Source organism: Cupressus sempervirens, chromosome 11 (genome assembly GCF_028749045.1).
Source record: "Cupressus sempervirens isolate cs-2001-9-10 chromosome 11, ASM2874904v1, whole genome shotgun sequence".
Classification (NCBI taxonomy): Eukaryota; Viridiplantae; Streptophyta; class Pinopsida; order Cupressales; family Cupressaceae; genus Cupressus; species Cupressus sempervirens.
The window spans coordinates 198875708-198891367 of record NC_143128.1 but is presented as its reverse complement, the minus strand read 5'-3'; the positions used below and the strand labels follow the sequence as shown (position 1 = coordinate 198891367).

The following is a 15660-nucleotide window of genomic DNA, read 5'->3' as shown; positions in this document are numbered from 1 at the left end:
CTCCTTTGGGGATTCTCTTGCCTTGCATTGCATCATAAGGGATTACTGGATGTGAAGTTGGTGATTTGGTATCGAGATCAGAAGAGGTTTGGTCCGGTTAGAGGACAGAGAAGGAGCTATACATATCTATTATTCTGCAAAGAATAATACAGAGATAAGTTGGATCCCTGAAGTTGTTTGGACAGTCGGTCCATCTGCTTTTTACAACTCTTAACAGGGTTGGCACATCTCCTAACAGGGTTGGAATCTCCTAACAGGGATTCAAAGTCTCATAATAGGGACTGATATGCATTGAATGTATTTCATTGGCTCCTAACAGAGTCCATTCTCTAACAAGGAACTTTTATATTAGTAGATCATTTTGTGGGTACCATCCCAGCCGGGGTTTTCCCTTTGATCAAGGGTTTTGCTAGTTAACATATCTAGTGTTATTGTGTATGAGTATCTTCTTATGGTTGTTGATTATATTATTTACATGCTTAAGGAATAATAGGGTTGATGTGTTTTAATAGTTGGATAATTGGTTCACCCCCCCTCTCAGTTATCTTAGTGGACTTTACTTTCTAACATTAAGTCCACATTCCATGAACTAAAATGGTAAAACCACTCTTAATGCTGATTAGGCTGTCGAGGTACTACTCTTGTACATGTTTAAGATAATTGGTATAGTCTTTGTATAGAGAGAGTTTCCAGTCAGTGGAATACAACCAACAAGCTTGAATTTCTTCGGGACTGCATACTATCTTTCGGCTATCGATGTTGTAGGTTTCAACTCCACTATACTTCCAATGGTTTTCACTAGAATATATAGGCCACTCTGTTCCTCTCTCATCTGCTACAATTCTTGAATTGAACTTTCTTTTATTAGTGATGCTAATATATAGGTTTCCGAGAGTGGTTAGATGTGCCATACCCCATTCACGCATTTGTTCCACTCACTTAGCCAACACTTGCATTCTATTGATGCTTGCTTTGAACCGATCGAAGGCTTTTGCATCAAGGGGAAATTGATAGGACTTGGAGGCTCCTCCTCCAATGGAACTGATGATGGAGGTCATAAATTCCCTAAGAGGTCAGACTTGTGTTAAATGCTCTTGCAACTCACGGTTGTTCCTCTTCAGCTTGTCAGCCCTTTCAGTTAATGCCTTTAGATGGAAATTCACATGGTAGGCTTCACTCTCTAGATTAGAAGGTTTCATATCAACATTGTTAAATTTTCTTTATCAGATTTAGTTGATTTAACATAAGGATAGTTAAGTCTTTATATATATTTGTAATAAATGATTTTAATTTGTATATAAAGAAACTTTTATATATATATATATATATATATGTAATTTGTATCTCCACTATTCTTGTTGGTCTTCCTTTCAATTTCTTTATTTACTTGCCACACAATTTCTTGTAGGACCCACCACCCTCATTATCTTACATGAACAACTGATACTTCCTGATGACTTGATGTTAATGCAAAACTATATGAATTCAATGTAGTTTGTATATAAAGATGACCGACATAAACTTCTAATAAATAGCAAGTGGGGGGCATGAAATATAGAGACGTGACCCCATACAACCAACATGACCCCATACTTACATGCAACTAACACATCGATCAAGGTTTAGTAATGATTAATTATTCTGGTCAAACATTCATAACAACCACGTCATGTTCATATATGAAGGACGTTGGAAGAAATTCATGCAGATAGGACTAGTCATCATAACTTGTCCAATAAACATCAATACCCTCAACCTTTTAATGTAACGTGCAATATATTCAAGCATGGAACAAGCACGAATACTTAAAGACCATTAATGTAGATATTCGATGAATATAACAACTATACGAATGTTAATATATATAAAAACTTTGATTTACAATTATGATATGATTAGAGAATGCTATATATATTAAATATCATGAGATTATATATATAGACACACACAATCATATATATATACAATCATATATTTTTACATCTTATGTTTTATCTAACTGAAGCTATAAAACACTAACAAACATGAGAGATATCATAGCTGGCTGCTGTGATTGTATCCATGTTCACATGTCTAACAGGGTTGGCTATCTCCAAAATATTATGTCCAGTATTGGAATTAGTGAAGATTTCAGACATCCTTTTGGCCTTCTTGGGCTTCTTAGAGCTTTGAAAGAGTAGGTTGACAATGTCCACTTCATCAACATTCAAAGTTACTTTTCTCCTTTTCTTCTCCACTTCTTATTTCAAACAAACAAGGGAAGTGAGGCTTGATCCTGCATTATCAATATCACCTACCCCCATTGCAATAGTAGGTAAAGGTGGGAGAGTCACAAGAGTAGGAGTACTAGAAGATGGTATTTCCATTATTGAAGTTATTGCACTATCTTGCATAATCTATTGGTACACCATATTAGGGTCCTCTTCAACCTCTTTCTATTTACGAGTAGTACCTTTGATGCAGGAGCATCTTGGGTTAATGAGCAATCTTGTATCAACCAATAATATTGCTTTGTTTTTTGTATCATTTTTTTTTTGAGGAGTAGCCATTGCTGCTCGTGGTTTCAAATTGTGTGTAGTTGGTATCATATTGTGGACCCATTGGTGATTTGTATCCTACGTGCGTGGAATCTAATGTTCGTTGTGCTTGGAGTTACGTGCCTCTTTCTCCGCTTGCTTGTTTCATCTAGCGTACCATGGAGTTTCTTCTGCGTGGTTCCCTTTGATGACGTGGCGTCTTGCACAGTTGAAGGACATCTCTTGGATCATGTGTGGACCTATCTTTAAGAGCGTGGATACTATTTTGATCATTAGATAGTTCTATTGTTTTCTCCTCCAAGGCATGACCAATTTTGTAATTATATGCCTGACAAGACGACTTGTGGTCTTGCTGGCTATATAAGAACTTGGATTAGATTTAGGAAAGTAAGGAGGTATGAAATAGGAAGTTCTTAGATAGAAGAAATTCTCAAGATTGTGAGCTTTCAGCTCTGATGTTGTAATTTATTGTATTGGCCGCAACCTAGAAGGCCTTACAATCGAGCATGTTGAATGTTGAATATATATTTTATCATGCGAGTTGTCTAGTCAATCACTATTGGATCATAGATAAAGTTGGTTCTTGCTGCCAAATATGTGTTTGCTTCCGTTTGTACTACTGGCAAGCTGTTAGGAGACTAGAATTGGCTTCCTTTCCTTACTAGCCTTGCACCAACCACCTTCATCCGATTCACATGTACTCTTTAGTTTAACATGGTTCCTGTCAAGTTGTTCCTCATCTACACTACTTTGTGTATTCTTTTGCATGAAGCTAACAACTACGTGCACACTTGATGCAGAGGAAAGGGTGATGGACCTTTTACACAAGACAAGTTACTCAAATTTGGCTTACAAACCCACTACTTCCCAAAGTGCTTGTTACAAGATTCAAGAATTGGCAGGTTAACGGATTTCCGAATTATTGATTGATTAACAGAGGAACTAATGTGTTCCTTATAAAGAATTACAAGGACATTGTTTCTAAAAGAAACAACGTAGACTGAAGACAGAATTAGAAACAAAACTAAAGATAGGATAGGAAGCATTCCTATCTGGATTGAACACAAAAGAGATAGGATAGGAAACATTCCTATCTAGATTGAAAGATGGACTACAGACAAGTAGTTGACCGTTATAGAAAGTATAAGATATTATCTTAATACCCTCCCTTAATGGTCAACGTACGGATGTCAGAACATTCTGAGATAACTGAGACCCTCCCTGGATCTACAGAATGCTGAAACCAAGAAGCTTTGCCAGAAGAGTGCTATGACTCGAAACAAATTGCAATTACAAAACTTCGTTTTTGTGGAAAAAACGGTAAAACTTAGAATCTCACCCAACCTTGCGTATTACAGACAACATGAAATGATTTTTGAGGAGAAAATCAACAAACTCAGAAACAACAGAAATAGATTCAAAAGGCGAAAAATGCAGCTTCGCCTTAATCAGGAAGCTTGACAACTTGTGCTGTTGGTTGGGAAGCATTTTGCCTTACTTGAGCAGCCAAACGTTTCCGGCACTCGAACTTCATATGGCCAAACTTGTGACAGTAATTACACTGTACATTTTGCTTCGTAGAACCATCCAAGGATTGAGCAGAATGTTGGTGGTGGAAAGGCTGAGAAGGTTGATGGTTGCCGATGTTCTGTTGAAAAGATTTTGTAGCAAATGCTTGCTCTGAGGAGGCTGTAGAAGCATTGCTGCCAAACTGCTGTTTCCAATGATCTTGCTGCAGAAGTTTGGTGCATAATTCTGGAAACTTTAGATCAACATTAGTTGACGTAATGTTGAGTGTTTTTATGAAGTGCTCATAGGACGATGGTAGACTTTTCAGAGTGATGACTACCATATCCTCTTCCTCCATTTTCCAACCAATAGCTTTGAGCTGATCGCAGATGTCCTTAATCTTTGTCAGATGCTCTTGCAAGGACATACGCTCATCCATCATAATGGAGAACAACTGATTCTTCAGAAAGAATGCCCGACTCTTGTCAGATGTTTCATGCAGCTCCTTCAGATATTTCCAGATTTCTGCAGCTAGCTTGTCGGAAGGAATTTGCGGTAGTTGATCATCGATAACAGAGAGCTTAAGAAGCATAACAGCCTCTCGATTGCGATCATCAAACTTGTCTTGTTCTGCTTGGTCGAAGGTCAGACGAGTCTTTGTGCCTAGAACAAGCTATCCAAACGACGATACTCGAAGATGGTTAACATGCACTGCTTCCAGTGGTTATAATTGTGGCCATTGAATAGTAGATTGCCCTCCAACATCAGATTAATCAAAGATGCCATTTGCATGAAGATCGAGGCAATGTTGAAGCTGACCCAGAAAAAAATTACAAGTACCCAGAAGAGTAGACGGAAAACCCAGATCAAATTTGCAATTAGAATGAAAATCTGCTGGCTCGAGAATCGAGGCACATAAAACTAGGTACCTAGAAAATTCTAACAAAGACCCAAATAGAAGCTTGAAAAACCCGCAAGGAATCTGTTATTTAAAAAGGAATCCGATTTTGAAAAGCTAGGGTTTCAAGCAAAAAGGTGCTAGGTCGCTAGCTCAAGAAAAATAAATTCTTACTTCAACTCAGCTCATACAAAATGCGAAACACCAATCAGCAATGTGAATGCCCAAGACACGAATGTAAGGCATAGAACTTGGATGCCTAACTGCGAACACCAATTGTTTGTAGAGCCCAATGAATATAGGTCGCGCTCATAAAAAAATTGGTTGCAAGAAAGAAACGAACGTAACCCTTAAACAGGTCGTGTGAACAACAAGACACAACACGCAGGTCGCGAGTGCAAAAGAAGCGCAGCTTGGTCGTGTTGGGTGGATATTTTGCAACCGACAGTTGTGGGTAAAAATTCAGTCGCAAAATAGGATGACCAGCCACAGCGTGTGAGACAGAGTCTCTCCTACCTTAAAGGGAAGGCTCCCCCTTCTCACTGTTCCTTGGATCAACTCAAGGTAAGCAAGAAATTGAGAGATTTATAAACTGGGTGCTACTATTATCCTTTCTTCTTAACTTTCAAGAAAGGATCCACTTATTCGTAAGGTGAATAATGGGCAAGGTGAATCTCTAATCACACTTCTATCACGAGCTGGAAACAGCGATACCGATAAATCTTGACTAACTCAAAGGCTAGCAAAAACATACCGGTTTGGCTCTAAGTCCGGTCGTACTTCTATATGGTAAATGTTTTACAATTAGGGCACAAAGACTCCTAAAAGTAAGAACAATCTAACTATTTTGCGAATTAAGATGAAAATACAAACTACAGACAAAGCTTCTAGCTATGGATTTTCACAATTGTTCCTGGTCAAAGCTCGGGATTCAATTGTTTCTTAACTCTCTATGCTCTTTTATTGAACACACAATAATAACATGAATCAAGACAATAGGCACAAATTATAGTCAAAGCTTCTAATTTGTTCTATTACAATTGCTTCCAGTCAAAGCTTCGAATCCAATTGCTTCTTTTATTCACTTTTCTCCCAAATTCGTACTACACAATCAAAGTTTTGCTTGCACAAATGTGGCAGAGCTTTCTTGCATACAACAAAAGATAATTTTTACAATGAGGGGGCACTCTTTTATATAGGCAAAGAAGTTGAGAAAAAAGGGGAGGAAAAAGTGGGAGCAACTCAACCAACTTTGACCAAGTCTAACTACAAAAATTGAAGGGTTACATGCAACTCGCATTACATCTTTTACATACACATGTAACTCACATTACATGTAATTACACTTTTTCATGTAATGCATCTTCTCCAACTACAAACATGAAAGAAGAAGAAAGAAGACGGAAGAGAAAAGAAGAATTCTGAAAGGCCTTGTACTTGACGATGCAATCCCAGATGATAATAGGATTGGGAGTTCCTATACCTTGTACTGCTGCATTCACGTTGATAATTATAGTGTTGCGTCTTTTGATAACCTCTAGCTGTCTTTGATGAATTGTCCATTATCATGTGGAAATTTGATGTGATCCATCTTTTCTCGCTCTAGTTGTCGTAAATTCTCTTTTGTAGATCAGCACAAATTGGAGTCTTTGACACTTTGGAAACCTTCTTGACGATGTTCAGATGTACACTCGAAACAACTTTCCATCAGCACCTTTAATTCCCCCTTTTTTTTTTTTGTGAAGTGCTTGGCGCATGGGAATGCGTGTAAATGGAAATTGCTGATTTTCAAAAAGTGACGGGCTTTCAAGATGTCACTGCACGGAAAATGGATTACATGTAAATGCAACATGTAATGGAAGGTGGAGAGTGAAATGAGATGCAAGTGTGAGTGAAAGATACGTTTTACATGCATATGCGGATGAAGGCTAAGATGGAAAGCATGGAAAGATACGAAAACATGTATTTACTCATGGAGGTGTGAATGCATATGGAGAGGAGAAAATGACATCTTTTTGATTTTACAAAAAGTGACTTTTAGTCAAAATCGGACCTTTTAGATGCAATTACATGTAAGACATTTCGTGTAATCGTGTCATGCGAATGAAAATGAAAAATGAGATGGATGAAAACGGAAGTGGAAAATGGGATTACATGCATATGCGGATGGCGAATGGGATGAAAAACATGTAATCACATTTCATTGAGTGAGAGATGAAGTGTTGTGACATGGAAATGGAAAGTGGAGTGAAGTGAAACATGCTCAAGTTCTTGGGAAAGAACTTGCCATTTCTTCCAAATGGAGAAAAAACCGAAATGCAAACAAGCAAAACATAAAAACAAACACAAAATAAACACATGCTTTTGGCAAAATACTCAAACATGTCAACAAGGAAACCACTTCAATATGCAAATTCGAATTTGGAGTTTGGAAAAATTCCAAAAGTGTGAAAATGAGAGTTTTCATTCTTTTTAAAGGCAAAATGCACTTTTCATGGCATATATATGGACAAATGGGCAATTTCAAGCTAAAATATGCATGGAAATAGCAAGATTAGCACAAATTAAATAGCAAGAAAGAAAGAGTCCACTTGTATGAAGATTAAATGTCAAAAATGAAGGAGAAAGATGCTCTAAAATAGCAAGTTTTATAGTCTTAAGACCAATTCTCCCTTAAATCCGGATTTTCAAACAACCTTTTGACTTTTCCCGCACTTGCATGTAATGGATATTCAATGGTCGGATTTGACATGAAAGTGCCAAATAAATGGTCTCCAAAAACAATATCATGCATTTAAAACTCAAAAACAATCCCTTTTGATCAAATGTATGGGCTGGAAATGCATTTTTTTGAGTTTTTTGAACAAAAATATGACTTTTCTATTCAAAAATCTGGGCCGTTTTTGCAAAAACGTGACTGAAAAATGCATGTTTTAAAGTCATTTTTGACTTGTGAATGCAAAAACGACTTCTCCAAATGCATATACATGGATCAAAATGCAAAAAAGTGACTTCAAAATGCATAAAAGTGGATTAAAACCCCAATTTTTTGGGCATTTTAAGCAAAAACGTGTTTCTCCAAGCAAAAAAACGTGATCTTCCAAACAAAATGATTTGATGTTTAAACACAAAAATGGTGATCACTATGTGATGTAATCAGCAAATAGGGCCAAAACGATTTGATTCCATACAAAAATGTGATCAAACTTTGAAGATTTATGGAGTTTTATACAAACAACGTGCCCTAGCTTGGGAGTTTCAAATATGTTTTTGGGTGCAATAACTTGATTTTTGATGAGGGCAAAATGATCACCTCTCCAAAACATGATGAATGCAACTGATTTCATTCAAATCCATGGAGAAAATCAAAAGTTATGATCAAAATAGGAGGTTTTTGGAGCAAGAACATGTTTTCTTCACATAATAGGACATTTTTATGTTCATTACATATTTTAAAACATGTTGGAAGGCAAAAGAGGACCTTTTTGAGTCCAATGCATGTTTTAAAATATGTCTTGAGATATAATCTCACTTTTTGAAGCCCATTACATATTTTAAAATGTGCAAGTCTCCGAAATCTCACTTTTTGGAGTCACTTACATATTTTATAAACATATCTCACTTTTTTCATGCACAAGCACGAAAACTCAACTTTTCATGTCATTGCATCAAAAAGGTCCACTTTTACAAGCTTTTGAAAGTATCCACAAAGTGAATTTTTATATGCATTAGCATGAAAAGTTTCCACTTTTCATAGTTTTTTACATGCATATGCACATAAAATGTCCACTTTTAGGCTTTTAAGTTATGCATTTCACTTATTTTTATAAAAATGTCAACAATATGGGTCAAAAATAATATTTATGCATCATATTAATCAATATAATACATAAACATTATATTAAAGTGACATTTATATAAGTATTTGATTTAAAAATAAAAAAATTTAAAAAAGTAACTATATAGTTCTATAGTCACTTTAAGTGAAAAATTAAAAAGTAACTCAACTTAAAATTATAACATAAAGTGCACTATAGTCACTTTAAGTTATAAATTTAAATGAAAGGTAACTTCAAAACATAACAAAAAGTGAGTAAAATGTTATATTTTCAAAAAGTGAATGTCAAAATGAAAATATAACATCATTTTTTTAATTCGTGTTGTTGCACCTAAAATGTCCACTTTTGAGGCACTAAAATGACCATATCTCTTGACTGACAACTCCGATTGACCTCTAGGTTAGATTGAATCGAAGGGGAGAACGAAAGACATGACATGAGCAAAACCAAAGGACTAAAATCAAACAAACGCAAACTCAAAAGCAAAGAACGGACTGTGAAGGTTTTAAAAATCAAGCAAAGGCTCGACAGAAAGCAAAACAAAAATTACTTGACGAAGGCTTTCAGTAAAAGGATTCATTGTATCAATTGGTACCGATTGGTTAATCAATACTATCCAATTAAATAATGCAATAAACTCAGAGAAATGCGAAACTAATTTGAAAAAATTTCGTACTATTACCTACATTTTGTGGTGACAAAATGCAGGACAACAAGTCGAATGCGAACGTGAACGCGAGCAGAGAACAGATATCAACAACCAGAATGTGAGCGCGAGCAGAGAGGACAAAACACGCGAATGCGAGCAGAGCGAGAACACCAGTAAATCGCAATTTTAATGGCACAATTTTCCAGTTCGGGATTTTCAGATTTTGAAAAAAACCCTAGTCGAAAAAATGTGATGATCTCCAAGATTCGAATACCCCCAAGATTCGGACAGACGAAAGTCTTCACAACAAAACTGAAACCTTAGTCGGGTTTATGTGAAAAATCTCAAAAATTTGAAGTATTTGTTCAATACTTATACCAAGCTTTGATACCATGTAAAAAGATTCAAGAATTGGCAGATTAACGGATTTCTGGATTATTGATTGATTAATAGAGGAACAAATGTGTTTCTTATAAAGAATTACAAGGACGTTCTTTCTAAAAGAAACAACGTAGACTGAAGACGGAATTAGAAACAAAATTGAAGACACGATAGGAAGCATTCCTATCTGGACTGAACACAAAAGAGACAGGATAGGAAACATTCCTATCTAGACTGAAAGATAGACTACAGACAAGTAGTTGACCATTATAGAAAGTATAAGATATTATCTTAATAGTGCTCAAATGGCTGTAAAAGGCTTAACTCAACCAAGGTTACTTTAAATGCAAACCCATGATAGATTTGATGTATTTGAGGTATGAGGGTAGATTAAAGTGGTTTCAAGGTTTCTAGACCTATCTCCTACTCACAATGGCAAAAAATTCTCTAAACTGGCCTAGAGGCCTAATGAATCAGCAATTAGCCCTGCAGTGACCTTTTTGGTCTTCAAACACTCCACTTTCCCAAAAAACAAAAATAACTAAATCCACACTCAAACACCCTTTTGGCCATTCAATAACATATCTTAAACTCAAGTATTGGTCTTTTGGACCAAATAGAAGTATTCAGCCTGTACCCCTGCAAACACACTAAAAACTTGGTGATTTAACAAAGCAACTACCACCCAAAGGTCTCAACTCTTGGACAATGTCATGAAATCTCCTAAAACCTCTTATCCTAAGAGGAATTAGATAGTGTCGTGAAATGTCCCTAAACATCAGGAACCCAAAAAGCCCTAATTTGGTTGCTTCAAACCTTTGAGTTGAGGGTTTCTCCAATCTCACCCTTCCAAGCCTTTCCAAGATCAATTGGTGATTGATTCACCATTCACTCCACCATACAAGACTATTCCAATCATAAAATAGCTATGCTATTCAGCCCAAACTCCTGCTGCTACACTTGTGGCATCATTTTTCAATGGAACATTCTCTGCCCCAGCTTGTGATCACACTTCTCAATCAATTTTCTGCAAGTACCAGGTTAGATTCATATGGTATGTTGTTAGTAAATCATCATTCCATGGATTCTGGGCCTTTGTGTCCATGGAGTGGTTATTAGTTACCAAATAAATTTCAAAACAAAGAAAAGAAAACTCAGGAAATTATTCTATTTCGCTAGAAGTGAAGGTACAGTCATGTGAAAAGACTTTCAAACCCTCTAAAACATGTAACAAAGCCTTCCAATGTCCTATTGAAACTTCCAAACGTATTCCATACAAGATCTCAAATCAAAACAATGGATTTGCTGATCAAAACATGTATTTTATTGAATCTCAGTGCTGTCCATACACTCTTCATTGCCCGTACAATGGAGTCCCAAATACAAATAGGAACCAAAACTTAACTTACCCAACCTCTTCCAACTGGTTTGAGGTATTAGTTATTAACAACCAAAACTCCATTTCCCTCTTAAATGGCTACTAGCCATTACCAAGTGAACATTTGAAGTTTTAAACTATGAAAACAAACTAAAACTTATTAAATTTACTCACTAAGGTGTTTTCAACACTTAGGAGATTTATTTAAACCCAACTAACCTCCTAGAACCTCCTAGACACATTGGGACACTAATGGTCCAAGATACATTCATTTAATCCTTTCAAGGATATAGATTCATTCAATGCCATTGCATGGTATTAAACCATTATAGGAGCCAATACATCATAATTGATATGATTTGCATCATTTAGGATCCCTTTGACCTCCTTGGACCTCTAATTGCCATTAGGTATCTTTACCTACTTAATAGTTTTCATGGTTTACTTGTTGTTCCTAAGTGCCCCTGCACCAACGTTTGTCATAGTAGGAGCAACAAAAGTCTCACTTTGGGTTAAGGGACTGGTAGACCTTTCTCCAATAGAGGGTATTCCCTTCCTTTTCCACTTTCCTTCGAGCCAGTTGGTTGTTCTCTTGAGCATAGGGGCTGTCTAAGCTGATAGGTCAAAGACCTCTTCCTTATTCCAGTCCACTCTAGGAGGGCTGTTATCCTTCAATCCACGAAATTCCAGATTAGTGAGAATGCTATCTTCTTGCACCCTAGCAGGAATGTTCAAATTGAATCCAAATGACTGAATTTGTTGGAGGGTAAGCCTTGTGAAATTCCTTTTGAACATCTCTGCCTCATCCACACAATTCTCCCAAGAATCCTCGAGGGTAGGTTTATATACATTAGTTCGAGCTCCATATAGATTTTGTCTTGCAAATCCTTTACCATCAAACTCGGCTCTTTCAGTCAGAGTTTGCAATTGATAACCCTCCATAATCTTTTCAACGCCTTTGGCAGTAGTTGGAGTTTTGCATGAGTAAAAAGACAGAATGACAAGGAAAGTGAAGCCTTTCCTCCCCATACTAGAGTATATGGTATTGACTATGGCTATTTGCCGACACACTTCTAAAAACATAAGGAGATTTGAAGGATATCTAGGGAAGCTGCAAAGGTCCTTTTTCAAAACTCCCTATCCTTGGATAAGTACATTGTCTGAATTGAGTAAAAATGCTCCCAAATCCTAGCACAAAGTCAGTAGCTTTTTAGACAATCTCATGTTAGGTTGCCTCTCCAATTCTCTGACTAATTTCATAAGGAATGCATTATTTACATGGACATAGTCCTGATTGCCTTTCTTCATAGTGAGTTGGGAAAACATCTTATATACAGAGACCTGAACAAAATGTAGTTGCTGAGAAGCCAAACCTTCCCAAAAGTTTCTGTGGTTGTCAATAAACATATACTAACAAAGAGGAGAAATTGAATAACATACTACCCAGAAATTTCTTAGTTGCTTATTGAGGTGACAACTCTCATGAGACTGGCCCAGGGTATGAAATCTTTCTTACCACAAATGACACAAATGAATTTATACATCCGGAACTCAAAGCCCTCAGAACTAGAGTTTCCCACCACCCTATGTAACAGTAATTATGTCTACTATGGGTTCCTTGAAATGAGACTTCTTTAATTTACTATGTAGTAAGGACTTACCTCCCTTTTCAGAATTGAGCCAGATTTTCGCAATGCTGTTGAGACAGATTTCCTCGTGTGCCTTGAAATGATTGTGACCTACCTCCACGAAAAGCCTCTCCATCACTCGATCACTATGGGATGCTTAAAGTTTGAGCAATGCTTTCAGAATTAATTTTTTCTATCACTTTTCCATCCGCTGTTCAAATTTTCCGCTCTCTAGGATCATAAATTTCGCACATGCCACCACTCATTTAGGACATTGCATGGCAAAGGGAAACACTCCTGCATGTATTAAACCGCTCTGAAGGAGCTGCTACTCCCAAGGGCTTAAATTCTTGCCTTCGTAATGCTCTAGGAAATCATAAAAATCTTTATGCTCCATCTCAGTATCCTTCACTTCCGATAGCTGGCTCTGAACTATAGACTGCATGTGGAAATGAAGCTCAAACGAGAAGTGTATTGAAGATGTTAAAGAATGGTGCTCCGCAATCCGCCACCCAATTGATATATTGATTTTGACGAGACATGCATTTAGTGAAGCACCATCATTCTTCTTGGGAAACATGTACATCTTGTATCGACCTGCATATAGAAAGAATAAAGGACTGATGCAGCAAGAAAGGATGCCTACGCGGAGTTACACCATGGCTTGGGACCCACCAGTCTCTCCGTTGCTCAGACAACTGACTCACAACTAGTGGTCAGGGCTTGCGAACTTCCTAAAACCTGTGATCGAGTGTCTGGGAACATTCATACATATTGGGCAGTCGGGAACTTTCAAAACGACATAACTCTGCGACGAACTTACAAAAAACGTGGCAGGGCCGACAGTTAAGGAAAGGCGAGGGGCTGTGACAGTTGGCTAGCTTAAGGGAAGCTTTTTAAAGAAAAAAGAAAGCATGGCTAACACAAAGCAGTTCTAGATGTCCCTTTGGAAAGGCATCCCTCCAAACTAATGAATGAGAGTAAAGAGATGTCTCTTCATCTCTCTTTTGTCAAAGTTGTACCAACATACATTTGCTAACTTGTTCAGTTGATAACAGCTTCCTTGCCAGAGCCTTTATACGCAACAATTTAAGTGGTGACTAAATCTTTTAATGAAATGACGGATTCAGAGAATGTAAGGCATTTGGAAGCCTGTCGATCTTGATTTGATTTGTTGTGTCTTAGTTGCATATGCAGGCAAAACTGAGGTTTGAGAGGCATAGGCCAAATCTTAGATTTTCATACTTGATATTATGCTTGCTAAGTCATGATTGGCACATGCAATGATTCCAATTACTTTTTTCTCATGTACATCATTGTCTGATCTCTGGTCTTACAAATTTGAGTCTGTTATGGTTTGGTTCTTGTGCTTGTCTTTCTTACAACTTTAAAAATAGATCTCAAAGCAGAAGCTGAGCATCATGCATTTGTTCATTAAGATGAAGGGTATGGTTTTCTTCTACAGGTGACACAGGTCTTGAAAGAAAAAACCAAGCAGTTGAAGGATTTGAAGATGCACGTAACAAAACTACAGCAGGTGGTGGCAATTTCTCTGGTTTATGTGGAATTAATTTTTTCTGAATGTTTTGTGAGCTAATTTGATTTTCTTGTAAACCTGATTGTAATAAATACAATTTTACTTTGTGTACTGCTTCTTCAGGAAAATAATGAATTATTGCAAGATGTCAGGAGATTGAAACAAGAATTACAAGATCAAAAATTGAGATTTGAGAAGGCAGGTCTCAAGGCAGCATGAACAAGAAGTTAGAACCTTTTCTCTGCAATATTGCAACTCAGGCTACAATAAATTTGTTATCTAAATAGTTCAGAGGGAAATCGAGTCACTTGGGAGGAAGTGAAATGGAAGATTTTATGGGCTAAAAAAAAAAATGTTATTTGCACATAGAAATCTAAACAGCTGAGGTCCTATTTTGACTGGATGTTGAGATAGAATTTGCCCCCTTCTGCATGAAAATGACTAGAACCATGCATTCCTTGTTTTACAGTGGAATAGAGTAGCAGTAAGCAAGTAATATGACATTAGTAATCAACCAGATGTGGTTGAGCCGGTAATGGTCTTTCACCATTTGCAGATGGCGCAGCCAGTTGAGTGGGAGATGCTCAAATAACCTATAATCTTGCACTTAATGATCAATAACATAGGTGATATCTGTTTTGAGCCATTGCTCTTGTAAATGACATAATTTTGCAGCATAACTGGTTACATGGTTGATTTCATAAATAGTGTTGAATTTAATCCGAGTCTACAGGATACTATTATTTTCATTTTTAAGTGTTCAATCATTTCGTTATAAATTAGTGATGACACTCAGTATGCTCTACATGAATTAGATAATGAGGAAAGAGAGATCATTTTATAAATTCATTATTTATCCATTTTACAGACTTTTAAGGACAGGAGATGGGGGACGACAGACCAAAATTTATGGCAGAATGCACTTGTGTGTGTGTGCGCGAACACACACACACAAACAATGTTTGAATTATAATAAAACCAGTGTGGGATTTGGGAACAGCACCCCTTGTGCATTCCCTGCCACAATATGAAGTAGGGCCAAGGGGTGGATCCCCTACCATCAAACCAAATTAAGGCATTTGAGATTGCATGGATCTTCATGATGCATGACACCTTTTATAACTGTATCTGTTTTTGTTCTTCAACACCACCAAGTCTTCATTATTTCTGACCAAAATTTCAATCTTCAGAGAACTAACAGTGAGTTTGGAGAATCTGATTGGTCTTAATGATGAAGGCTGCATGGTTGAAGATAGGAATATTGCCATTCTTGAATCTTTTTCTCTATTTTTTTCACTGTTTTC

General features: G+C 36.9%; 1 protein-coding gene across 1 annotated transcript in view; it reads left to right on the top strand.

The window, feature by feature from the left end:
• LOC149528869 (uncharacterized) overlaps positions 1–15105 on the top strand; it is an 82268-nt gene extending 67163 nt beyond the window's left edge. The window contains exons 3-4 of the mRNA XM_089810701.1: positions 14285–14356; positions 14480–15105. Of these exons, the coding sequence (XP_089666827.1) occupies positions 14285–14356; positions 14480–14575 (168 nt within the window). The 3' untranslated portion in view covers positions 14576–15105. The remainder of the gene's footprint in view (positions 1–14284; positions 14357–14479) is intronic.
• Positions 15106–15660: the final 555 nt, after the last annotated feature.